This window comes from Syngnathus scovelli, chromosome 11 (genome assembly GCF_024217435.2).
Source record: "Syngnathus scovelli strain Florida chromosome 11, RoL_Ssco_1.2, whole genome shotgun sequence".
NCBI lineage: Eukaryota > Metazoa > Chordata > Actinopteri > Syngnathiformes > Syngnathidae > Syngnathus > Syngnathus scovelli.
In genome coordinates, this window is record NC_090857.1 from 681,448 (window position 1) to 705,684 (window position 24,237).

Here is a 24,237-nt window from a genome sequence, read left to right on the forward strand (position 1 = left end):
CACAGCGTCACCACGCTCACGAAAGAGAAATATTTGCTTGGAGATCAAACTTTGCGGAATGTATCAGACAGAGTTGAAAAGAAAGTTATGCCAGCTGCCTCTCAAATCTGTTGAGGAATAAAGCAGTGGAACACGTGATGTAGAATAATAAGCTCTTACACAACAGAGGAGTGACGTGTTTCCATTCTTGGGAGAGAGTTTTGTTTGGTTTGAAATGAAACTTAATATGACTTTGTACTTGTGGCAAAATATCTGACATTGAAGCAATTCCACTCCAGCTTGGCCGGCGTGATCCAAATGAAGCAAAGCGCTGTCGTTTTCGTATCATCAACAATTAAGTTGGAATATTTCGCAAACAAACGTGCCACTCAACATCGGGCACATGTTTTAATCTTACAAAAAAGGCTTTTTACACGTGGGATTGCGATGACTAACGCGCTTAAATAAAAGCCCCTTTTGGATTTGTGCATATTAAAAGAACACTTAACTGATCCCAGAATAATTTGAAATCACTAATGCAACACTGTACAGCAATGAGAAGCTGGTTTATCTAAATTACTTTTTTTTTTTTTTTCTTCTTCACATTTTGCTATATTTCTCTTCAAAGGGCACTTGTGCACAAAGCAAATGCCTCGATGGATTTGGGATTAGCAATTGTGGACTTGTCTTAAGGGATAAACTAGCAGCAGTGCGAGTGAAAGCCTCTTTTTGAGCGGCCTCCTTGACTTGAGTTGCATGTGAGCATAAACTGAGGTACAAGGATAACTTGTACACATCCATCACGTCCCCAAAGAGGAAAAAGGTAGGTTGAAAGACATTTTCATCATTGATTGATAACGTATCTTTTCTATTATTTGTTTCACTTGTTTTTCTCCTTATTAATCTTAGATTCCCAGTTCTGCTATGACCATGGCTGCAGAAAATGGTTCAATTTCACTTAATTAGTTCTCGTTCGCTCAGGGATGCTACTGACACATAGTGACAAGTCAAATAATTCAATGCTAAATGGCAGAAGGGACATAATTATCCTGTGTGTCCCCTTTTTATGACATTGTTGGTGGTGTGCCAAGGTATGAGATTTTTGCAACATAAAACACGTGTTATGGCTATTAGAGTGTTATCTGTCATGCGTCCATTTGACACTTGTCATTTTTTATGGTTCTAATTTTGAATTGTTGTTCATCTAAATGTTGTTTTATTGGTCATTCGTGGACGAGCTAAAACAAACACACTCAATGGAAAAGTCTGTCAATAAAGATAAAGAGTAAGAATTTGAATTTTAATTGCATCACTTAGAATTTGCTTAATGAACTGATGACGTCATAAATCAAATGAATACATGTTGAATTTATATGTATAGTTGCTCCCGTCCATTTAGTATTCAATGTACTTCATATTAGTTCAAATATTTGAGATTACTGACATTAATTGGACACATTCATTGAAATGGGAAAATGATGGACCGGTATGTACATTTTTAATGAACTAGTTTTCATAAAAACGACGCAAATATTGCACAACGCTACCAATATTACTCATTGAATGGTCAGTGGGATGGATTAAAAAAAACAAATAAGCCCTTAGTGAGGACTGCGAGCTAGAGTTTGCCAAGCCCAGGGTTCCAAGAAGGTCATTTCAATTCGAACAAGACATTGTTGAAAATGTCACCGTTTAAGCGATTGGAATATAGAATGATCCTTATTTGTTTGCCCAATAATAAGGTTGGAAAATAATTGGCTACCGGCACCTTGCAAGCAGCTCTGTCACGGGCATTACTACATGTCCACTTGCAAACAATGCAAATGCCTTTCCTAAGAGTATTAAGTAAAGATTGCTCATGTGACCCCAAGCAGTAAAATACTATCAGCGAAAATAATGCCGCTACATTCACATTTGGACCCATTTCTGATTGAACTGATTCATTGGTCTGATTTTTGCCACTTTTCATTTCCCCTAATATTGGAGCGCAGGTGACAACAAAGGCCGCTTCAGCGCCTGGAGGCAGAACAAACATGGAGTTTGTTTATGCGCTTTTAGGGTAAGGAATACATGACCGTCCTGAAATGTGGCTCAAACGGACTCCTCTCAGTTTCAGTATGAAATCAATAACTATCTAACGAAGTGCAGCCTGGTACGTATAGAATAAAAATGTGCCATTCACCAGGGACTACGCTTGGCTGTACATCAGCGGCACCTTTGCCGTGTTGTGGATCGCCGCGTGGCTGTACCGAGACAGCCTGGAAATGGAAGACGTAACCAACAAATACGTCTTTGTGAGCGGCTGCGACTCGGGCTTCGGAAACCTGCTGTGCAAAAAGCTGGAACGAAAGGGCTTCCACGTGCTGGCCGGCTGCCTCACCGAAAAAGGAGCCGAGGAGCTGAAGAAGATGACGGGGCCCTACTTGAAGACGGTGCTGCTGGATGTGACCAGTCAGGACAGCATCCAGAAAGCCATGGAGTGGACCAAGAAGGAGGTTGGCGACAGTGGTGAGTCATCGGACCGCTAACGTCAACTTGCGCAGGAATATCCGTACGTAGTATGGCATTTCCCCCATGCACGAGGCCTTTGGGGGATCGTGAACAACGCCGGGCGTTCGCTACCCATGGGCCCCAGCGAGTGGATGAAAGTGGAGGACTTCCACAGCACGCTGAAGGTCAACATGAACGGCACGATCGGCATGACCGTCACCTTCCTGCCTCTGGTCAAGAAAGCCGCCGGGCGCATTGTCAACGTGGCATCCGTGCTGGGTCGGGTCGCGGCAAACGGCGGCGGCTACTGCATCTCCAAGTTTGCTGTGGAGTCCTTTTCTGATTGCCTGAGGTAAGAAGGCCCAGAATTGCTGCGTGCCTTGGCTTCACCAAGGTTCCGCTACCGTCATGGAGCCATCCGGGACATCTTATGCGCTCTTCCATTTTTTGTGGACAGTCTGCAGAGCTCTTTCCACTTTCAATCAACAACGGAAGTTATTTTATGATTGGGCTATATCTTTTTGAATACTCTGCACGCCAAACATCAGATAAACCTGACCAATCAATCAAATATCGTATTCTCAAATGAGTTTGTGGAGCCCACATTTTCTTTTGTATTTTGGATCTACTACGCCTTGAATTGATTTAGTATGTCTTTCTACACTGCACAGGAGAGACATCAACTACTTTGGGGTGAACGTGTGCATCATTGAGCCAGGTTTCTTCAAGACAGCCGTGACCAGCTTAGAGCCCATCGAAAGGGAACTGCACCGCTTGTGGAACCAGCTCAGCCCTGAAGTGCAAGCCAGCTATGGGGACAAATATCTGGACAAGTGTGAGTAGGCAACCTACAGTAAAGGTCACAGATGAAGCAATAGTTCTTACCCGTTAGGATGTCACTTCCAAGACTCAGCCACCGATCACTGACATTGCAGACATTAGGATCCAGCGCTTCATCATGAACGCCATCTGCGACTCGGATTTGACCAAGGTGACGAGCTGCATGGAGCACGCGCTGACCGCCGTGTACCCTCGGACCCGCTACAGCGCCGGGTGGGACGCCAAGCTTCTGTGGATCCCGCTATCCTACATGCCGTCCTGCGTGGTGGATATCGGACTCAAGCTTGTTCTGCCCCGTCCGTCTAAGAGCGTGTGACTGGACAGCTAATAGCTTGAGTCATTCTCCCTGCTACAGGGGATGCTGTGAAAAAATGGATAGTTGGCAATTGCTCTATAATTACAAACACATTAGGTGGATCATGTCACTAATATAACTTACTAATCCAATGTGCCTTTTGCCATCAAATATGCCTTCTTTATGTGAACAATAAAAGTATACAGTTCAATGAAGAGCCTTTTTCAGTAAAAGTGCTGGATCTTCAACGAGCCATTTTCAGAAATGGGCAAATCTGCTTGGTTATTTCATTTCACTCTTGGTGGGTCGGTAGAGACACTACTACACTATTCGTATATAAACAAATGAGTATTTAATACATCACCTTATTTCTTATCTTATATGACGTATGAAATAACAACAACGACATGGCCTTTTAGAAGATATCTCCGAGCTACTGCATCGCACTATTAGTAATAATGAACGTGGCGGCTATTTTCTTTCCATTTTCTTTTTTGACGGAGAGAAATGAAGAAAACAGCAAGCAGCAGTATCATGTCACGTAAAAAGCACTTGTGCTACTTGACGCTGTGCGATAGCGTCATGACTAATGCAACCAACGCTTGAAAGTTATGCATTGTTTTACTTTTCGACAGTCATAATGTTTTTTTAGTGAGCAACTTGTCACCCTGTGGCTGTGATGCATTATTGATGCCGTATCGTGATGACCTCTTGTGCCGCCTGCTCAGGTTTCAGTCAGAAAAAGAAAACAGGCAGAATTTTTGCCATTCGATACTCCACGAGAGAGAAGGACTGTCGGATATTGGATGCCTTTTCTTTTTTTGGGAAAAGAAAATCAACTTGTTTTCTGTAGTCATTCTTAATCCAAACTGTACTCAAATAACATTAGATACATTAGATTAGATAAACATTTCATTTATATGATTATCATCATCATTATTATTATTATTATTATTTTTTGTTTACAAAATGATACAAATTGCTTATTTGGTTTTAATATCATTTCTTGCAACCGCAGGTTTTTCACACTCTTGACTTCACTCTTTGAAAGTTTTTTCTCCATTTTTAAATATTTCTTTCTTTTTGATGACTTTTTGTATATATATTTATATATTTTTTCTACATGTCTTCTCGACATCAGCCAGATGGCGCTGTACGTCTATCAAAAGGATAATAACTGCAGAAAAAAATATATTGAAATAACATTTGAAGAAAAATAGAAAATTAAATAGAAAAATAATAACATTTATTGTATTTAAATTTTTCTTTACCAAACTTCCTTCAGAAACAAATGAGCTACTGTGAGGCATTCTTTGGTTAATGGTAGTTGTTTGGTAATAATGCTAGAATGGCTCCCAAAACTTACTAGTGTTAGGTCCTTTTGCTTTTACAAGATCAATTGCCTTGCGTTGATCATAGTCTAGTTATTAAATGAGTCCGGTGTTGCAGGGCCCCTGCCCATCCAGCCTGTTTTCTGTGCATATACACCCCTTTTCAAATCACCCGGATTTTTATCAGGCTTTTCTAGAGCTTGCTGACCTAATCATTTGAATCAGGTGTGTTGGAGTAGTTATTGTTCCGGCTGCCATCATTGGCCCAAAGAACGAGACAAAGGTAAACTGATAGGGTAGAACATTTTATTCCAATGGACGTGGTAGGAGGTCCATGAGAGTTCTTCAGTTTCTCTTTTCAACCCATTATCTGAAAGGAAAAAAAAAATGAATCATCATTATGGTCAACCAAAACCTAAACTGGTGCTTAAAGACCACTTAGCATTACGGCATGATAAGGAGTTCCTCAGGGTTAATTGACACAACAGATTGAGGAATTGAATACTGACGCCGTTCATCCAGCTGATGTAGTCGGACACGCGGGTGAAGACCGTGGGCTTCCTGTAAGCGTTGCAGCCGGACGACGACACGAAGCTGGTCACGCCGTGCACCACCCACCTGCCGTTCACGCTGCAGTTCAGAGGGCCGCCCGAGTCACCCTGAATACAAAGACACAACACTTTGCAAAAAAAAAAAATGGATTGCATTTCAAATCAATTTACCCCCCTGAAATCAAGTGAAATGCCATTCACAGTTTGTGCGGATAAGCAATTTGGAAAAAGATGGATGGATGGATGGATGGATGGATGGATGGATGGATGGATGGATGGATGGATGGATGGATGGATGGATGGATGGATGGATGGATGGATGGATGGGTGGATGGATGGATGGATGGATGGATGACAGATGGATGGATGGATGGATGGATGGATGGATGGATGGATGGATGGATGGATGGATGGATGGATGGATGGATGGATGGATGACAGATGGATGGATGGATGGATGGATGGATGGATGGATGGATGGATGGATGGATGGATGGATGACAGATGGATGGATGGATGGATGGATGGATGGATGGATGGATGGATGGATGGATGGATGGATGGATGGATGGATGGATGGATGGATGGATGGATGGATGGATGGATGGATGGATGGATGGATGGATATACTGTTCACAGACACACACTCAGCTCCTGAGTAAGCCTCAGAATGGTCTTGTTCTTTGCGGAGGATGAAGAATATATGCCTGCGAGTATGAATATGTCGACATTTGTTTGTACACAATTTTTGTTGAACTATACAAATGTTGTTAAAATGCTGAAAATTGGACCTTAAGGCAATTTTATGTCGTCGTTGCTTGAAATACGCAAGGTCTTCTTTGAATTTCTTAGTCATAGATGTAAAAATTTCACCGTTATTGGGTCAGAATTGGAAGGAAAGAAAGCGCAGGTTTTATGTCTTTGTTTGATACAGTCGGTGTTTACTTGGGTTCTGTGAATACTAAATATGTCGAGCCTTGTCACCTGGCAACCGGACTCACTGCCTCCACCGGCACAGACCATGGAGTTCTTGACCGTGCTGCCCCACCATCCATAGCTGGAGCACGTCTTGTGGTCCACCACAGGGAGGTAGGCTTGCTTCAGCTGGGCAGACAGCTGACCTCCAGCTACACCGCACACATTATTTCAATCATGTGATGTCACTGGGATTTAGTGGCAAATCAGAAAGGACAAGCACTGTTGTATCAAGTGAGCTAATTTCCAACAGCATGAATGTTTCTAGGCAGTACGAAATGGTACTGCTTAAGGCCCATTGAGGAGCAATCTTGACAGAAACATCTTGGAACTCGCTGTACTATTGTAAGAAGTCTTGTTCTCAACCTTTCGCTCGCTCGCTCGCTCGCTCGCTCGCTACTCACTCTGGGTGCGTCCCCATCCGGTGATGTAACAGGCGTTGTTGTGGGGCAGGATCTGACCAGAGGGAGGGAGGGCACCCAGCTGGACGTAAGTATTGAGGCTTGCCTCAGAAGACAGATGCAGCAGAGCAATGTCAAACCTAATTGAAAGGAGAGCAAGGAGAGACAATGTTGTAGCATGAGAAGCTTCAAGAGCCGTTTTAGAGGAAGGAGTGCAGAAAAATGAGCATCGCTGACCCTCCGGCAACGCTGTTGGGGTTCCACCTGGGGTGAATGTGGACGCGACTCACGCTCATGTACTGCTCTCTGCCTTCCTGGCTGTTGATGTTGTGGTCTCCCAGAACCACACGCCAAGTCCTGGAACTGTGGCGGTGCGTACATTTGATTAGTATTGTTGTAGCTGGAAAACGTGCAAGCGCCAGGCATTTTTGCTTTGGCACCCACCGGTCAACGCAGTGAGCGGCGGTCATCACCCAGCCTCTCTTAATCAGAGTTCCTCCACACGTGTGGTAGAAGTTGCTGCCAGATTTGTACTGAAGAGAGATCTACGTAATGCAACACAAAAGGTACACGTGAAACGTTACCAAATGTTCTCGACATGGGTGGGGGAAAAAAAAAAAAATCACTAAACAACACACATTTCATTTCTAAACTACATGGGATTCTTTTGTATTTCATTTGACCTTTAGGTTATTTTAAAACACAATGCATGCCAAATAATAAGGAGACCTATTTTAGTGTGTAATGTAGTTCATTTGTCTTTCAGTTTTCCACTTGTAAAATTTCAAAAACATTTTATTGTTGCATTGAAGTTGCTTGCAAGCACATACACATTGTTATATTCAAAGATGTGTCGTGACATTTTTAGTGACTGAACGTCAAAAATTAAGAAATGTTTTTTTTAAGCATGTATACATTTGTTCAAGCAGTTGTTATGTTTCTTCTATTGTCGTCTTGTTTATTTGGGGGTTATCTATTTTGGCTTTCTATTGTAAAATTTGAATTGTGAGCCAAAAGCAGCCAATATAAAAAATAAAAATAGGAGCGCTGGCATCGAACCCTGTGGTACACCAGCGCACAGCAAAGCAAATTGTTGTCATTCATTTTATCTTCATAGCGGTACATACGCATAAAATCAAAGTATGACAGGATCAAATACAAAAAGTCAATTACCTGCCAGGGCCAAGAATTGGCTCTGGCCACCTCGCCTCCTACGACTCTCTCTTGGGCTTCGTCATCCTCCAAGAACCTGGGCTGGGGCTCCAGCTCAGCCAGCACTGAGGATTCATCAAGCAGTCAGTCATGTCAGGGTGAGGCATCAAATGGGAAAAAGCAGACAAATCTTACCCAGTGCGGCCAGAGTGGTCAGCAACACAAACCTCAACATGTCTGCGGTTGCCCAAAAAAAGGTGCTGCACTTCCTTTTTTTGGGGCCTTTTATATCTGCTGGACGTCAACGTGACTTGCTCAATGCCACCTGTGCAGATCACACTCTTATCACCGTACGGCCGGAACAATCATTTGTAGAAATGCTGACTCGGTGAACAATCCAGTTTCTGTTTCCATGAAGATTCCTGTGCAACTCCTGCTTTCACACGTGTGTGTTTTTTTTTTTTTTTTGAATGGATCTTAACTGGATAGGATAAACTTCACATGGACCAGACGGTTAATCAGGTACATCTGCTCAATTAAATAGAAGAAAAAGTCTGCCATTCAAAAGACGAATGTATGATCAATACAATATCTTGTCGATGTAACATGGAGTGAGTGCTAATCCAATATTCCATCCCATTTGTGTTTTCTTTTTACGCTAACTGCATTCAATGCAGTCTCTTCAGTTGTTTGTCTGTAGTTTCCGTCTCGTATCGTTTTTTTGAGCGCTGAAATGATTATTGACTGGCCAAGTTTAGGCAAAACTTTTCCACTTGCCGCTGATGTTTGACTCGACAGGTGTTTGATAAACAGTGTTACATAATAGCGGTGGCGTGCCATCAGGACCTTCAAAGGCTACAGTGAAATGGCTTTTCATTTCTTTCCAACAGTCTTTTGTCTTCAATTTGATAGCGTGTGTCTTGGCCGCACAGCTTCCAGTCATTGGCCAAGCTCATATTATTTCACCCAACGCCTTCACATAACCCAGTGCAGTCATTGCAGGCAGCCAGGCAGGCATGCATGTAGGCAGCCAGGCATTCTTCTTTTAGCCAATCTGATTTTCGATTGACTGATGAACGCCTTTTTGCAGACCTGGTAACTTTCTCAGTCCTCTAAATGGTTCAGCAAAGTTTACTTTCTAATGAGTTGAGCTCTATGCGCATCACGGCTTTATTTCTGATGTCGGACGATGTCGGACCATGATTGAAAATTCACTTTCAAGGTGTACGTTTGAAAAAAAACTGGACATAATGAGGCTAGGCCTGACCATCACTGCTGAGTCGCTTGTTTCGATTCTGATTTTTTTTTTTGTGTGTGTTCACACTTTCAGAATAGTTATGCATAAGTGGAAGCCTCTGCTTTTGCATCTTTATGACATTGACATGTTTAAATTGATTGTGAACTGCTTTATTGTAGTGTCAAGCTTTGTACTTGTTGAGTTTTGGAATATGAAGACGAAATCTTGGAGCCATTCCTCCTGTGTGCAAGAACCCTTCGGAATCAATTCTCTACTTTTGAAGCCTAACAAGAAAGAAGCCATCACTCAAAGTGATGTGAATGACCTTTATTTGGAACAACAACAACAACAACAACAGTCGATGTGCTGCTTCTTGTACTTCTGCTTTTGTTTACATCATGATCTGTGAACAAAAAAAAAAGGAGAAATATTGCAGGGAAATGAAGATGATGTCAAGTCAATGACGGAAGTACGCAACGTCACCCACTGAGTCCATCCATTCGATGTAGGCGGAAACGCGAGTGAAGACGGTGGGCTTCCTGACAGCGTTGCATCCATAGCCGGACACAAAGCTGGCGATACCGTGTACGTAGTATTTTCCGTTCACCAGGCAGTTGAGAGGGCCGCCGGAGTCGCCCTGAAGTGAAGCCGCAATGACATTTTTCTTTCTCACCTTAGTTTGAGTCACCTTGTTGTTGTTTTTTTTTGTTGTTTTTTCTGGAGGTCACTCACGTTGCATCCGGACTCAGAAGCACCACCGGCGCACACCATGGTGGTCTTGATGCTGCTGCCCCACCAGCTGGAGCTTGTACAGGTCGCGTGGCCCACCAGGGGAAGGTAGGCTTGTTTCAGTTGCGGGGACAGGTTGCCGCCGGCTGGGAACAAAATCAATGAGCGTGGGCAATGAAGTAGGCCAATGAACCAGCAACTCACTGGAGGTGCGTCCCCATCCGGTGATGTAGCAACGGTTGTTGTGGGGCAGGATCTGTTGGGAAGGCGGCAGGGAGCCCAGCTGCACGTAGGAGTTGAGGGAGGCCTCGCCAGACAGGCGCAGCAGGGCGATGTCGTAGCTGTGTCAGACACACACGATAGTATATACATTTCTTTAGTGATCTATTTTTGTGCTAGGCTAGAGGGTTGCATCATAAGGTCATTCGCAAAGTGGTATGTGAAAAAAAGAGATCATATATATTAATCATGTCATATACTATATTCATTATGTGATGTATATAATATAAAGTATTTCACTTTTTAAGTAATTTTTGAAGTGGGATGTGAAAAAATACAGTTCTGTTGTATTTCACTTTTTAAAGAATGTCATTTCATCTCCAAGAACAGTTTGTGCTCCAATTTTGCATGAAACTGTATTAAGTTGAGGTGTACCTAATGTTGTGACAGGTGAGTTTCTCTGCCTGGAAGACTTTTAGGGTTCTGCCGGTGATGGAAAAAAAAAAAAAAAAATCAACATGTCGTGTAAAAGCGTCCTCACCCGCCAACCACGTTGTTAGAATTCCATCTGGGATGGACGTAGACACGGCTGACGCTCATGACCTGCTCCATGCCGCTGTTGCTGTTCAGGTCGTGCTCGCCAAGAACCACACGCCACGTCCTTTGACTAAAGACAGACAAAGACAGGGAGGAAATCAACAACGCAGTAAGCGCACACGGGCCAAATGGGAAATTCAAACAGAAAAAAACAATAAAAAAAAACACACATCATACTGTACTAGGTATTTGTTTGTCCTGAGCAGGAGGATGGTGCCCAATCCATTTGATATATATTACAAAACAATCAAATGAAATAATCCCGATACCTGTCCACGCAGTGAGCAGCGGTCATGACCCAGCCTCTCTCAATGAGCGTTCCCCCGCAGGTGTGGTAGAATCTGCTGCCAGATTTGTACTGAAGGGAAATCTGGGAAACACAATATACGTTGTAGGTGGCCACAAGCCGTAGCTGCACAATTCAGCTCCCGCCTTGTTTACCTGCCAGGGCCAGGAGTTGGGCCGTGCCACCTCGCCTCCAACCACCCTCTCCGAGACGTCCTCCAGATACCTGGGCTGGGGCTCCAGCTCAGCCAGCACTGTTGGAGAAAGAACATTTGCCTTTCATTTGGGAATTGAGAGAAGAATGCACTGCAAAGCTTAAAATGAGTGACAAGGTGACAGTATAAGCAGCCTGATGGGGAGAGAGGATCAATAAGGAACATTTCCATAGTGTGTGTGCACGCATGTGTGTGATGTCACTCGCTTACCCAGGGCTGTCAAAGTTGTCAAGAGCAAAAACCTCAACATGTCTGCAAAGTGTCACCGACGTTTCTGCGGCTGTTTTCCTGCTTCTTTTATACCTACCGCCGCTCAACCTTCACCTTTTTTGTGCGTGTGCGTGTGGCTGTGCGAGTGTGCATGCGTTGTGCCCGGCTATGCACCTGTTGACTATCCCACAGTGCCTTATCAGAGTCGCTAATGGCTCACCATTGAGGAATGACACGTAGACTGGATCAGAATCATGACACGTGGTTGTTTCAAGACAAGTAGGAGACAAATATTTGCACAAGGATGCTGTTCTCATGATTTCACTCGTATGAAATCAAATCATCAAGATGAAACAAAAGAGTAAAGGTTCAACTTGAGTATGTTTTCTGAAATGTCTCGGGTGTAAAATTCAAGTCACTTTACAGGATCGATTTTGTTGCTTTCGTTTTTATGGGAAAAGAAGGAAGTCAAGTTGAGTGAAATGAAGCGTGCTCATTTATTTGGAACTTAACTCATGGCCTCATCTCCCAAATAAAGACCACTTTTACTTTCGCCTCTCGATGAAATGGCGTGCAAGCGCTTGGTTAATATTTACAACACAGCCCTCCCTCATGAGTTTTCCTTGAAAGTGACGAGCATGAGAAGATAAGCAGGGGAAAACGTGGCCCCCGGTGGCATCTCACAGTACTGTGTGGAGCTGAGCCACAATTGATGTATTATTTGCATCACTACATAGCAGCTGACCAGCTGAAGTCATTTTGTTACCCATGAGAAGATTTTCTTCCTTGGAGGAAATGGATGCTGCCCCCCCTAATCCCAACTATTTGTCTACGAGCAATTACAAAAAGTCAATTGTCCATAATGTGTTCCCTTTTCAACAGCCGTTAAGTTTTAATGTCAAAAAGCAAAATAGTCCCCGTAATGACTCCAGCGTGAGAAGTGGCTCCGAGAAGATTTCTCCCAAACTGCTTTTGAATGGTGGCTGGATTAACACATGATGTTTTCACAGCAAAGATAAATGTGTATTAAAGCCAAGAGTTGTGCCGATAATTTCAACAATAGATTTCCGATCAAGCTCCCTAATGTGTGTGGGTGTGTGTGTGTGTGTGTGTGTGTCTTAAACAGAAGACTCTTAATTAAGCAGGAAGTCATTAAAAGGGAATGGATTTGGGATTACTTCCTTATCGGGCCATTTACGAATTATATCCGGCCTGCGTGTTAATTGAACAGGCCTCGAGATGGGAACGAGGATTAAACGTCGGCGCGCCAGTTCTTCGTCGACGGGGGACATCTTGTCCACGTACGGAGTCTCAACCGCTATCGCCGCAGCAACTTCCGCTTAAGCGTTCGTTCAGATCAAAGTCAGCCAGTGTTGCGTGTTCATTAAAGATGTTTGCGCTTGATACCGCCTTGGTAATGAACGCCACGGTTAGTTCCCATGAAAATGTCACACCAACACCAAGCAGAAGTTGAAAAAAATAAACAAAACCTAGTCATGTTGACATGACTATTCCTAGCAATGTTGTCATGACCATTCTATTTCTTATGTTTGACTGTTTGCAAATCTCTGTCAATCATCATCCATCCATCTTTGTGTGTGCAAATACGTGTGGAAATGGATCTACTGGCTTTCCCGCACGATTTAATTGCGCAGTGAAAACAATCAATGTAACCACCGACACCAACATCATCACTTCTCTCGCTCTCTCGCACTTTCTCTCTTTACATCTCCACCTTTGCTCTCACATTTCCCTCTTGGCTCTTCTTTAAGTCGCCACTACATCTTTGCTGTAAAGGTCCTGTAAAGGTTGAGGGCTTGTGTTGGGGAATGCACGCGCCCACGCATCTGGGTCGCGGGAAAGATGATATGCTGTGGCCACAAGTGTGTGATTGATTGGAGTGCTCTAGCGGTCATCCATCTTTGTGTTGGAAGACGCAGCAGCAGCTGCTGCTGCTTTCACTTCATCGTGCACTTTTGCGCTCTCTGGCTTGTGGTGTGGCTTTCCGACTGCAGGAACCAATTCCACAACTTCCCTATGTACCATGGGAGTTTGTGTCAAAAAGATCTACCTGGTTTGAGAGGTTCTACAAGGGTCAATAGGATCTATTTGAGTGAAGTTAGAACTTTTGAGGTGGTGGCTGCAGGGTGCACACTCTTCTGAGCATTTTCAGGGATGAAGACATTGACAACAAGGAAAAAGCACCGTTTTGGATTTATCAACAATTTGTATCCATACAAAGTCAATGTGACATTCAATCTGAAAGTAAGCATGGGTTTTCTTCTTCCTGCATCTACAGTATGATGTAATGTGTCAATCACACTGCTGCCAGCCAGCCAGCCAGCCAGCCAGCCAGCCAGTCAGTCAGACAGCTTCACTGCTGTGTGGAATGTGACTGTCATGCATGACTACTGGCTCTATTACAAGAGCAAGAAGAAAATTCATTTAGAATTTCAACACATCATGTGGCAAATGTCTGTTGATGGACAGAAATGTGTGTCCTGGCTCTTCAGCACAATGTGCTTTAGGCCACAAAAAGTGGACGGACATCCAGAGTGAAAGAACTGCTGTGTAGAATCTGTTTTGCAGGCCTTCAATGATTCTGACGCTCGAGTGGTTGGTTAGAATTTACAAATTGTAAACGTTAAAACGTTACCTATACGCTTGTGGTGTTTAGAACTTCAACAGCAATAATATTTAATATACTTGAAAAGGCTTAAACATGCTGGCTTTAAAAACAACCCAACTTGTGTTCATAGTTGGACTGAGCCAGGAAGTTGGATCAATTTGACCCAAAATTGACCCAATTTCATGAGCGGTACCATGGACAGCTCATCTCTCCTGCAACCTCCCTCCCTCCCTCCCTCCCTCCAAGCCCTCCCTCCCTCCCATTTGGTTGTCAGCATTTACAATGATTGGCCGCACCTGCTCCCTGTTTGTTAGCAGCCCAGCCCGGTGCAGCCCGGCCCGGCCCGGCCCGGCCCGGCCCGGCCCGGCCCGGCGCGCCCAGCTTTCTGTGTAGTCCTTTTCTGGACACTTTGTTTTTGTGTGTTCTTATCTTTCTCAAAGAAGAGAGGGAAAAAAAAAAAGAGTCAGGGCAAATTCCACAGCTGGCCGCACCACCGTCTTGTTTGTGGGTTTTGGCAAGCCATGGAACCACTCAACGGTGTAGGAAAGTGAGTGTCTTTCTTTTATTCATCATATGAAATTCCATCATGCATGTCATTAATATTAGTATTGTTAGCACATAAAAATTTAGTCAGAAGTTAGATTTTGTGTCAAACTTCAAGATGGATGATACAAGATTTTGCCACCCACAGGCATAACTCAAAACAGATGAAAAACATTTATACTGTTTACATGGACTATGTTTCCCCCTCTGTGATATTGTTGTGTTATGGCCTATTCCCTGAGTTGGGCCATACAAATACGTATTTCGCAATATTGATACTGAACTGAACCTCACTTTTTTAGTAACAGAAGACGTCTGGAATGTTCTTGTATCCCATGCAACTGTGAAGATGGGTGGGATACAAAACAGTGCAGAATGGTTGTTGCAAAACCTCACATTTCCTCCAACAACATTTTAACAGAAGACATCTGGAATGGATGGGATGGGATGGGATTCAATACAGTGCAAAACTGTGCAAGTTTATTAGAGTAATATGCTTGAGTATTGTATAGAAATCATTAAAAAAACATAATAACAATATATCTAGTGTGCGATAATATATCATAGTAGATCATAAGTCTCCTATCTTATCCCTGATGAATGATTTTTTTTTTTTTTAACCCAGCCAGCCCCATTTCAGTGGATTTAAAAACAAATAGTAAATTGGGACCCTTCATGTTTGAGCCTGAATGAATTTATAGTAAGTGTCCCTGTAAAGCACTTTTTATGGGCAGCTCTGAAAAGTTACTGCCATCTATTTCATTTTCAAATGGAAAGCTAATTCCTTTCATGTCATACTGCTCCACATATCTGGAATATGCAGGGGCAGCATGCCATGTGCCATGTGCCTGGCTTTTCTCTGCAAGTACAATCAGAAGAAAGAACAAAAGAAATCAAGTCAAGTGAAGTGAAGGGAAGAGAACAGAATAGAATAGAAAGGGGAGACGGATGTCTTTGTGTGAATATTTAATTCGCTTTTATGCAAAATAAGGCATTAAGATTAATTTCTCCCGGAGTCAGACGTTAAAAGGGTCGAGGGTACGCCTCAGATGGGGACGACCGGCAGCAAAATGAACAAGAAAATAGAAGAGAGGAAATTTGGCAATATATTCATGCAACAGCAATGCTTTTTTACACTGTTGATTCTTCCAAGGGAATTAAGGGAGAAGCTGTTTTGTCGCCAAGACCCGTTTGTTTGTATGATGAGCGGTCACCTGCTAGTACAAGACGACACCCCAGAAGATGAAGCCAGCATAGCTAGGGGAGCTGCACAACTAAACAGATACATAGATGAACTGAAGAAGCCTTTCGAGGTGAAACTTTTTCAACCACCCCCCAAAAAAAGTCCATTTTGCAAGAACCTGAGAGAATTGTTAGCAGTAGTGCAGAATGAATAAGTGTCCATCCATTTTTCTGCACAAAAGCTCCGTTTGAGATAAGCCCAACTGGTAATAGGGAGACAGACGCCACTACTTTGACAGCCTCTTTGTCCTTCATTTGCGCTGATACCAAAGTAGCTTGCAGTCAAATCGAATGAATTGGGCCCAATGGCGTCAAGCGCTGAGCAGGAGCAGGAGCAGGCAGCACCTGCCCCGTCACACGTGATAGCCAAAGTAAAAAAAGGTTGTTTTCAAAAAGGGAACAACAGCTATAGCGAATGTGGCAAAGTGTAATATTTCTCAAAGTGAGAGGGACTGTGTTGTTTTGCTGTCAATATAGGCGCCCTTGACTGCTAATGATCATGGCCCACTCAGGTAGTATGCAGTTGTCTGGCCGCATTCTCATTATAAGATCTAATGACCATCTGTCTGCTGAGACCTTGTCCGTCACCTTTTGATTATCTGATGAGGTCATTTTTGGGACAGGGGCCAGGACAACAGGTGGAGGGAGGAATGCGGCTTCTGGGCGGTGTCAGCCCGGTGCACAGCCCAGTTCACCCCCGCCTGCCCTCACAAATGACTTCTGCATTCCCTGCCAGTTTCCTCCCCAAATTGGTGGCAGTTGAGGCGAGTCAAAGTCCATCTGCGCGGAGCCAAGAAATGGAGGCTTAGCGCTGCTCGGCATTGTTATTCAAATGAAATATCAAAGGTGACAGACTCTTGAAAAACAGGAAGAAATTGTTTCCGGATTCTCCATGCAAACACGTGAGAGGGGAAAAAATATTTGATTTTTAAAAAAGAGAAGCCAATTTGAATTCAAAGCCGTGTTGGCAGTGTCCGAGTTTAAGGTTTCTCACGATGAGAATTTTCCTCCTCTTAAATAGAATGCTAATAAAGCCACAATGTCAGTGTTACTCTGGCTTTAGTGCTTTATAGAGTGATCTTGCATGGAAAAAGCTTTCTTTTTTTACACTACCCGTACTCCATAATGAATTCAGTACATTTCCTTGTCGCACAAGTACTACCATTAAATAACAAAAATGCTGTGCTTTCCGAATAATTTTGAAATTAAGAACCTGCTTGAATAAAAATGCGCTTATTAAGCGGAACCAAACGATCAAAGGTGGCAATGGAAAAACAAAAACAAATCAATACTTTAAAATTTCCTATTTTTATTTCTCCTCCTAAAATGTATGTCCAGCGTGTGTCCTGGACGCACGGTGCTTAGTCAGAATTAGCATGGCCCGGGGAACAGAACATTGCTCAACTACACGGCAAGTGCTAATCGATCCAAGAAGCAGACTGTGCAGATGACTGTCTTGTTGTTACACTGTGGCAAATGGCAATTATGGTTGGAATTAGGAACAATTTCACGGGTGAACATCTCTTGCCTCTTTGGCAAATGTGTCTGCCATGAAAGATCTGGCAGCGGCGTCACTGCCACGCTTTGGCTCCGCTCATTCCACATATAATGACATCCATTTCACGATAGCATAGGTTGGAATGTCATAAGCCCCCATTCTGAGTGAAGCCAGCAAAAGAACAAATATCAGAAATATATCAGATGATCCTAATTGAGCCTGTGGTGCGATGAGTGATTTTTGCCTCCACAATTGGGAATTTGGGCAATTCATTCAAATTTACTGTTTAACAACACTATGCAGTATGTCAAATTGTATGTTTCATAATTGCCACGGAAGATGGATAAATGAATGAATGAATGAATGAATGAATGAATGAATGAATGAATGAATGAATGAATGAATGAACTTTACATTTCATTCAAGGGACAAAGGGAGAATTTACTGCCATCTACTGGTGAATGCAATGACCCAAGTTCCAAGCGCATGCATTTTGAAGCATTTAGGTGGCTTCACCATCAAGAAAGTTCAACTCGTGTTAACCATGAAGAAAGCTCAACTTATGCTTGGTAATGTACTTGTGTATTGCATTCCCTGTAAATGACATCGCTGGTGGAAACCATCAGTTTTTCATCAGAGACTCCCTCCCCCCCCAAAAAAAGGCATTTATGAAACCATTAACATTTCATTGTCAGAGACTATTTCTAACAATTGAGCTTGCTCACTATTTGTATAAATATTTTGAAATATGACTGCCACAAGCGTGAACTGACCAATAGTGTATTTTATTTAATTTTTTAAATATGAAATGTACTAATTGGTGACATGGGAGATTTTGGCCGGTCGCCAGTGCTATATATGGGTTATTTGTGCCTTATCAAAATTGTATTCAGTAGTATGCTAGTCGTCACACATACAATGGAAGAAATGCCCCTCTTCTTTCCATTGATCAGACCACGTCGTCACAGCAGCCTCCGAGGTTGCCTGGGAAGAAGCGGACTGTTTCCTTCCAGCTCTCTGTCTTTTTCTTCCACCATCACCACCACCACCACCAGCGGCAGGAGCAGCAGCAGCAGCAGCAGCAGCAGCCTGCCAGGTGCACATCTCCTCCTTATCCTCCTCATCCTCCTCCTCCGGGAATCTTTGCATTCAAAGCGGACTGATTAGCTGCATTGTGGAAGGCGGAGAAGGAGGGAAGGATGCCAGAAAGCGAGCCGAGCCAAACCCGATGCTGTGACAGCTCGTCGTGATGCAGCTGTTTCGAGAGCCGGGCTGCTTTTTCCACTAAAAAAAGAAAGAAAGAAAAAAAAAAACATCTCTCCAAATTCCATGATTCAAATCTCCGGGACGTGTCAGGATTACTATTGAGGATCGTTGCGAGACGACAGCGCCTCTTTCTTTTTGGGTTTGGCGAGGTAACTTGCTGAAGTACGCGCCAAGCCGAGCCGCGCCAAGCCGCGCCGGCTTCGTTTGTCGCTGATGCCAGCCCAGCTCAGCCTCGGCACTTTGACTCCTCCAGCGTGGTTCGGATCAAGGGCGTGAACTTGCACACTCGGAACCTTCAGTCGGTCGTCAGGCTTGTGATCTCTAAACAAGGCTTGAGCTGTCATTTCTTTCTTTTCCAATCCTATCGAAGCCCGCATCAGTCCAGTCCAGTCCAGTCCAGCATGGCTCTCAAAACGGACTCAGAGGACCTGGACTACGCGAGACCGCCCCCCATCGAAGTATTCGCCAGTCGCTCCACGCTGCACGGCATCTCGCACATGTTCACGTACGAGCGCATGTGCGTCAAGCGCAGCCTGTGGATCCTCTTCTTCCTGGGCTCCGTGGGCGTGCTGGCGCTGGTGTGCGTGGACCGCGTGCACTTGTACTTCCAGTACCCGCACATCACCAAGCTGGACGAGGTGTCCGCGCCGCTCATGGAGTTCCCCGCGGTCACCTTCTGCAACCTGAACGCTTTCCGCTTCAGTCGGGTGACGCGCAACGATCTGTACCACGCCGGCGAGCTGCTGGCCTTGCTCAACGGCAGGTGCGTAAGTGGCAGGCAGGAAGGAGCGCTTGGCGTGCCAGGCAGGAGCGCTTGGGGTGCCAGGCAGGAGCGCTTGGCGTGCCAGGCAGGCAGGAGCGCTTGGCATGCACAGGGCTTATTTGCCTTGACGTTTACTGTCAAACACGGAGCCTGTTGAACGCCACCTCAGGGAAGTCAACTTGTATTCCTAACGCAACACCACCATCTAAGTTTAGAAGCCTTCAGAGACCCTGAGAATTCAAATAAATGAGTGTGTTTAACAACCCTGGCAAATTTAAACAACCGAAAAATCTGCAAAGCGATGACAAATTAATTAGGCCATTAGCGCTGCGCTCCAACACTGTAGGTGTGTCTCCTGAATGCACGCTCAAGCAAATACAAATTGCAATCGATGTATACGTACGTATATGAAAATCATGTACAAAGTGACTAGCAGCCTTCTAACGGCAACACATGCAACCTTTGACCTCTCTTCTTTTCAAATGTACAGCTTGCATTTTGACTCCAGATGTTTCTATGGACATTGAGTACTTGCCAATCTGTTTGGTGGCTATAACGCAGTGGTGATCAACGGGTGGCCCGCGGGCCGAATCTGGCCCGCCGCCAAATCGTTCAATCCAGCCCGGGACTGGATTGCATAAATATGAGGATCAAAGCGGTTTAAGAGCGTATCTTTTAAAATTCATCCATTTTCCATATCTCTGTTACAAAAGCCATTTTTCCATATACGTATGATGATGCATAATCAGTTATTCCCATTTCCATAGCCTTTTAGTGTACTATGCAAAATGTAAGCATAACGGAGCTGAAAGCTGGCTATGGTCATGCGTGCGTAGCCTGTTCTTCATCCCCTTCTTCTTCCCACCTCACCTGCAGCCATTTGTCTAGTGCCGAGCAGATCAAAACAAATCTGAGCAACACACACACACACACACCAAGTTTTTACCTTCAGGGAAGCCCATCTGTGGGAATTTATTTTTAAAGCACCAAATCACAACAAAGGTTATATCAGGACGCATTTTCGCCACCCACTGTTTGAAGCCTTGCGTCGTCTTCTAGTCCAGACTGCCGTCAGACAGAACCGAAGCACGGTGACTGCGGAAGGCTTTGGGATCAAACAAGAGAGTAGATAGCGTCCCATTTTCTGGAGGAGAGGCTAGTTAGATCGAGTGCAGAGCGCCGCCAAAGCCGAGCAATCCAATTTGGATCCGTACCAAACTGTACATTTTCATAGGTGCCTGCATTTGTATCATCAATATTCATATAGATGGAATGAAAAGAAAATTCAAATGAAAGTACAAGCAGGATAAAAAAGTGTGCTATCAGTTATTGATCTGCGCTTTCATCCAGATCAACTCAGCGATACCAAGCACACATCTTGAGAATTGGGCCGCTTTTGAGCCTGGTGAGCAAAGACTTGCTGCGTCTGAAAGATTATTCTCGGGCGTGTGTGCGTGTGTGTCAAGTAACTTCAAGTCCTTGTGGCCTTCAGTGTCGTACAGAAATCCTAATTGACTTGGAGTCAAAATGTGGACGACTGTGCAAACATGACAGTGGTTGTTTGTTTAAATGTTAACATTTGCACGACAGGATATTTTGCTCCTTGCAAGGTTTCCCTTCTATATTTTATAAGCCGTGTTTGTTTGGGAGGCAAGGAAGGAAGGTGAGTCGTGTAAAATGGCACTGTGAGTGCAAAGCAATGTTTTGACACTTGTCTCGCTTGCTGCCAGCAACATGGCGCAAACACGCAAAACCTTTTAAGGATCTCTGGGATCTTGGGATAACCTTTTAGCCCCAACAAAAGCTGCCGTCACCCTGTGCATTTTGGGCTTTATTGTGAACACGAAAATAAATCAGATGGTAACCGTAACACGTGACCAATCTATTTTATTTCGAGGAGAATTCCCATGCTTTGGTGTGCGCTAATGTAGTGATGCTATGGTAATGACAAACAAGAAAAACAACACAATATTTGAGTGATGAAACAAACAATGAGTAACCTGAAGGATTGAAGTTGTTTTTCAGAGAGAGGTACTGTCAAGTTTTCCCAGATGGTGTGATTTCCAAGTTGTATCAAAAGCTTTCTTGTGAAATTTATGGCCCCGATGTTGAAGCTTTAATATTGCACCTTTTGTGTTCCCCAACCTTTTACGAGTACTGCTTCCAAAAATGCGCGGCTCTCCAAGTACTGCCGTCAAGAACAACATTGAAAAACGCTAGCCTTGTAGTTCATCAATAACAGATTTCATTCCCAAGAAGTACATTTGATATTGTGGTCATTTATTGTAATATTATGCACACATTGAACTTGAACGGTGCACTTAAAGTTCTTTTCGGAGAAGTCATTTTGACTTGACAGTAGTAAATGATGAATATGATCTTTGGGAAAAAAAAGAAAAAACAATCATTCCTCTCTGGCCCCACTTGGTGCCTCTAATTTGATCTACACAAAACTGCCGAGTCATTTGAAAATTTGCCTCAGTCGTTCCCTTATGTACAGCTGGGTTAGGGTATGGAGATGATTTCAACCCAAAGCTCACCTTCTCCTCTTTGTTGTAGTTTGAGTTGATTTTCGTTCAAGACATGTGCCTTAGGCAGTCCCCAGTGTGCAAATCGAAACGTTTGGTCCTTGTTTTCCATCCAAACAATGGCGGATGGTTTATTTGTCGACTGGCGTTCTGCAGATTTCCTCATGTCCATCTACATTCCCGGCCTAGGATATTTGTCATAGGCTGGCTTTATCTGATGGACGGCCTATGGCAAGCATGAAATGAGCTTTGTGATTGGCAGGCCTTCGCATTGCATTTGAAGGCAAGCGTAAAAAACACGTGTACAAGCAGTTTCAAGGAGGGAAAATCCGATATTGTTGCTTTTGAAATATCAAGAGCCTGACTGTTCGTATCTAGATGCAGAAAAGCCAGAATAAGCAAATGTGGGTGCAGTTTAATAGGTCAGCTGAGGGGGCATCCCATTCCCATCAATCAAACCAAATGACTGCATCTTTTCAATGTTGGAGTGATAAACAATTCAACACTAGATAGAACTCTGGAATCTTTGGTTCCAACAACTCATTCATTCTGAAATACCATTGGGACAATTCTTTACAGCAACAGGCACAACAGTTGTTTGTACAAGCATTTCATATTGTAGTATAAGACCGAAATCTCTTGAAGATGAAATGAATTGCTCCAAAATGAATGAATGAATGAATGAATGAATGAATGAATGAATGAATGAATGAATGAATGAAATGAGCGAGTCTTGTAAGGGGCACCCAGATCATGCGCGTCCCTCAGGTTACATTTGAGTAGGTAGCATTTAGATGCAACTGTTCAAAGTACACTCGAGTGTACGGCCACGTCGAAAAAGCTGTTTGAGCGCTTCCTTATCCTCTTTTGAAATCCCCTGTTGACACTTGCTTCCTTTCCCTTTCCCTTTCCCTTCCCTTCCCTCCCCTCCCCTCCTCTCCTCTGCTCTGCCCAAGCCTTTGGTTCATTCTTTTCCTTTCTTTTGAAGCGCGTCTGCTACGCTTTAATCACTGTCGACTTTGAGCGTGCGTGACAAACTCCAAATTTACAACTGCCAAGTTTGGACGTGGTAATATTCTCGTCACGTATGCAGATGAAAGTCCTGCTGTACAACGGTACAAGCCAAATAGCATCAGCAAAACGTAAGGGTATATTTTTAGCTTATTGATCCGCTGCGGATGCCCAAAACGCAGTCGGGAGTGCAACTCCTGCTTACACCCTCGCATGACATAAATCCGCTCCTATTCTCTTCTCATACGTATTTCAGCGTTGCTGCTGTCCAGGAAAAGTAACAGTAGCAGCAATATATTTGACAAAAACAGCAGAAAGGACGGATTTACTCTGGTAAACCTCCATCTCTTTTGATCGTCATTGAATAGCAGATACGCGGTGTTCACATTGGCACAAGATGCATGCTCTGGTAATGGACATTGGAATCATTTAGAATGCGTAGTTGATAAGTGACACGTCCGACTCACAGTTTAAAGGTGGCGGGTTGGATTCCTCTTGCTATTCCGGATACCTCCCATGTTAAAAAAACCAAACCAAACCAAACCAAAGCAAAGCAAAAACATGCATGGTAGGCCCATGAAGCACTCCAACGGTCTCTGTATCTTTGGCTTCGGCTGAAATTGTGAAAACAGATAACACAATATTGATGTTTACTTTGTATTTTTTTGCTGAATACTTTAAATGATCGAGGAGATGATTACTTGCGTATGCGAATTTCCCCAATCAACCCGTCCCCTGATATGATCTGTTTGATGGAGTGCCATACTGCCTCACTGGAGAAAGCCATAAAAGACCTCACTATGGGGGTCTGTCTCCACAAGATGCCAAAGTGCAATTCCACGATGTAAAGGGCGAGAAGAGAAAACGTAGTAGCCGCTGTAATTGCTGCAATTTGCTAATTAGCATGTGCCTCCTAAGCCGCACGATAAGCTGAACATGTCTTTATCTGCGTATAATTCCAGCTGTTTGCTAAGATACACACTGATTAACACCGTCATCCTCCTTACCTTACTGTTGCCAACAGTGCGGCCATTACTCCATGTTCCTCGGAGGAGATGTTTGCAAACGGTTTGTCTGTCTGTGCGCGTGCGTGCGTGCGTGCGTGCATGCATGCATGCTTGTGAGTCGCTTCCTGACCTGCTCATTGAGCTCGGAAGAGAGATAAGGGCTGGCTTCAATTGGATCGCTAGATTCCAAGCACATTTCTCTCCAGCTTTTAAATCAAACCTCCATAGTCTGCAAGCTTGCTGA

The 24,237-nt window shown here is 43.8% G+C and overlaps 4 protein-coding genes and 1 long non-coding RNA gene across 7 annotated transcripts in view; 2 read left to right on the top strand and 3 right to left on the bottom strand.

Moving 5' to 3' along the window:
• Window positions 1-91: 91 nt before the first annotated feature.
• rdh5 (retinol dehydrogenase 5 (11-cis/9-cis)) lies at window positions 92-3,901 on the top strand. The gene is made up of 6 exons (XM_049733167.2): window positions 92-802; window positions 1,971-2,038; window positions 2,165-2,487; window positions 2,563-2,821; window positions 3,141-3,304; window positions 3,405-3,901. Exons 2-6 carry the CDS (start codon window positions 2,013-2,015, stop codon window positions 3,623-3,625), a joined length of 993 nt encoding a protein of 330 aa, XP_049589124.1. The 5' UTR covers window positions 92-802; window positions 1,971-2,012; the 3' UTR covers window positions 3,626-3,901.
• A 1,326-nt stretch (window positions 3,902-5,227) lies between these two features.
• LOC125977407 (elastase-1-like) lies at window positions 5,228-8,314 on the bottom strand. Its single transcript, XM_049733847.1, has 8 exons — window positions 8,210-8,314; window positions 8,036-8,139; window positions 7,307-7,407; window positions 7,100-7,225; window positions 6,866-7,002; window positions 6,471-6,613; window positions 5,445-5,594; window positions 5,228-5,305 (listed from the first exon to the last, which is right to left on the bottom strand). Exons 1-8 carry the CDS (start codon window positions 8,247-8,249, stop codon window positions 5,294-5,296), a joined length of 813 nt encoding a protein of 270 aa, XP_049589804.1. The 5' UTR covers window positions 8,250-8,314; the 3' UTR covers window positions 5,228-5,293.
• A 1,249-nt stretch (window positions 8,315-9,563) lies between these two features.
• Window positions 9,564-11,627, bottom strand: LOC125977409 (elastase-1-like). The gene is made up of 8 exons (XM_049733848.1): window positions 11,507-11,627; window positions 11,238-11,335; window positions 11,066-11,166; window positions 10,741-10,866; window positions 10,185-10,321; window positions 9,984-10,126; window positions 9,739-9,888; window positions 9,564-9,654 (listed from the first exon to the last, which is right to left on the bottom strand). Exons 1-8 carry the CDS (start codon window positions 11,544-11,546, stop codon window positions 9,643-9,645), a joined length of 807 nt encoding a protein of 268 aa, XP_049589805.1. The 5' UTR covers window positions 11,547-11,627; the 3' UTR covers window positions 9,564-9,642.
• Window positions 11,628-14,472: 2,845 nt separating this feature from the next.
• asic1b (acid-sensing (proton-gated) ion channel 1b) overlaps window positions 14,473-24,237 on the top strand; it is an 82,381-nt gene continuing 72,616 nt past the window's right edge. Inside the window, exons 1-2 of one of the 3 annotated variants that reach the window (XM_068652311.1) lie at window positions 14,473-14,682; window positions 16,544-16,766. In XM_068652311.1, the coding sequence (XP_068508412.1) occupies window positions 16,753-16,766 (14 nt within the window). In that variant the 5' untranslated portion in view covers window positions 14,473-14,682; window positions 16,544-16,752. Of the gene's footprint in view, window positions 14,683-16,543; window positions 16,767-19,085; window positions 19,448-24,237 lie in introns of those variants that run through there. The other 2 variants (XM_068652310.1, XM_049734936.1) reach the window with 2 other exon arrangements.
• Window positions 17,210-18,921, bottom strand: LOC125977898 (uncharacterized). The gene is made up of 2 exons (XR_007484772.1): window positions 18,781-18,921; window positions 17,210-18,702 (listed from the first exon to the last, which is right to left on the bottom strand). It is a non-coding gene; the product is annotated as an uncharacterized lncRNA (long non-coding RNA).

What these genes read in the sequence shown, in the direction of transcription:
- rdh5 (XM_049733167.2), top strand. Translation starts at nt 2,013, where the DNA reads ATGGAGTTTGTTTATGCGCTTTTAGG. An exon ending in TTTGTTTATGCGCTTTTAGG is followed by an intron (nt 2,039 to 2,164) that starts GTAAGGAATACA and finishes GCCATTCACCAG; the next exon opens with GGACTACGCTTGGCTGTACA. An exon ending in TCCTTTTCTGATTGCCTGAG is followed by an intron (nt 2,822 to 3,140) that starts GTAAGAAGGCCC and finishes TACACTGCACAG; the next exon opens with GAGAGACATCAACTACTTTG.
- LOC125977409 (XM_049733848.1), bottom strand. Translation starts at nt 11,546, where the DNA reads ATGTTGAGGTTTTTGCTCTTGACAACTTTGACAGCCCTGG. An exon ending in GACAACTTTGACAGCCCTGG is followed by an intron (nt 11,336 to 11,506) that starts GTAAGCGAGTGA and finishes TTTCTCCAACAG; the next exon opens with TGCTGGCTGAGCTGGAGCCC. An exon ending in CTTCTGAGTCCGGATGCAAC is followed by an intron (nt 9,889 to 9,983) that starts GTGAGTGACCTC and finishes GCTTCACTTCAG; the next exon opens with GGCGACTCCGGCGGCCCTCT.
- LOC125977407 (XM_049733847.1), bottom strand. Translation starts at nt 8,249, where the DNA reads ATGTTGAGGTTTGTGTTGCTGACCACTCTGGCCGCACTGG. An exon ending in GACCACTCTGGCCGCACTGG is followed by an intron (nt 8,140 to 8,209) that starts GTAAGATTTGTC and finishes ATGAATCCTCAG; the next exon opens with TGCTGGCTGAGCTGGAGCCC. An exon ending in CCAATTCTTGGCCCTGGCAG is followed by an intron (nt 7,408 to 8,035) that starts GTAATTGACTTT and finishes TGCATTACGTAG; the next exon opens with ATCTCTCTTCAGTACAAATC.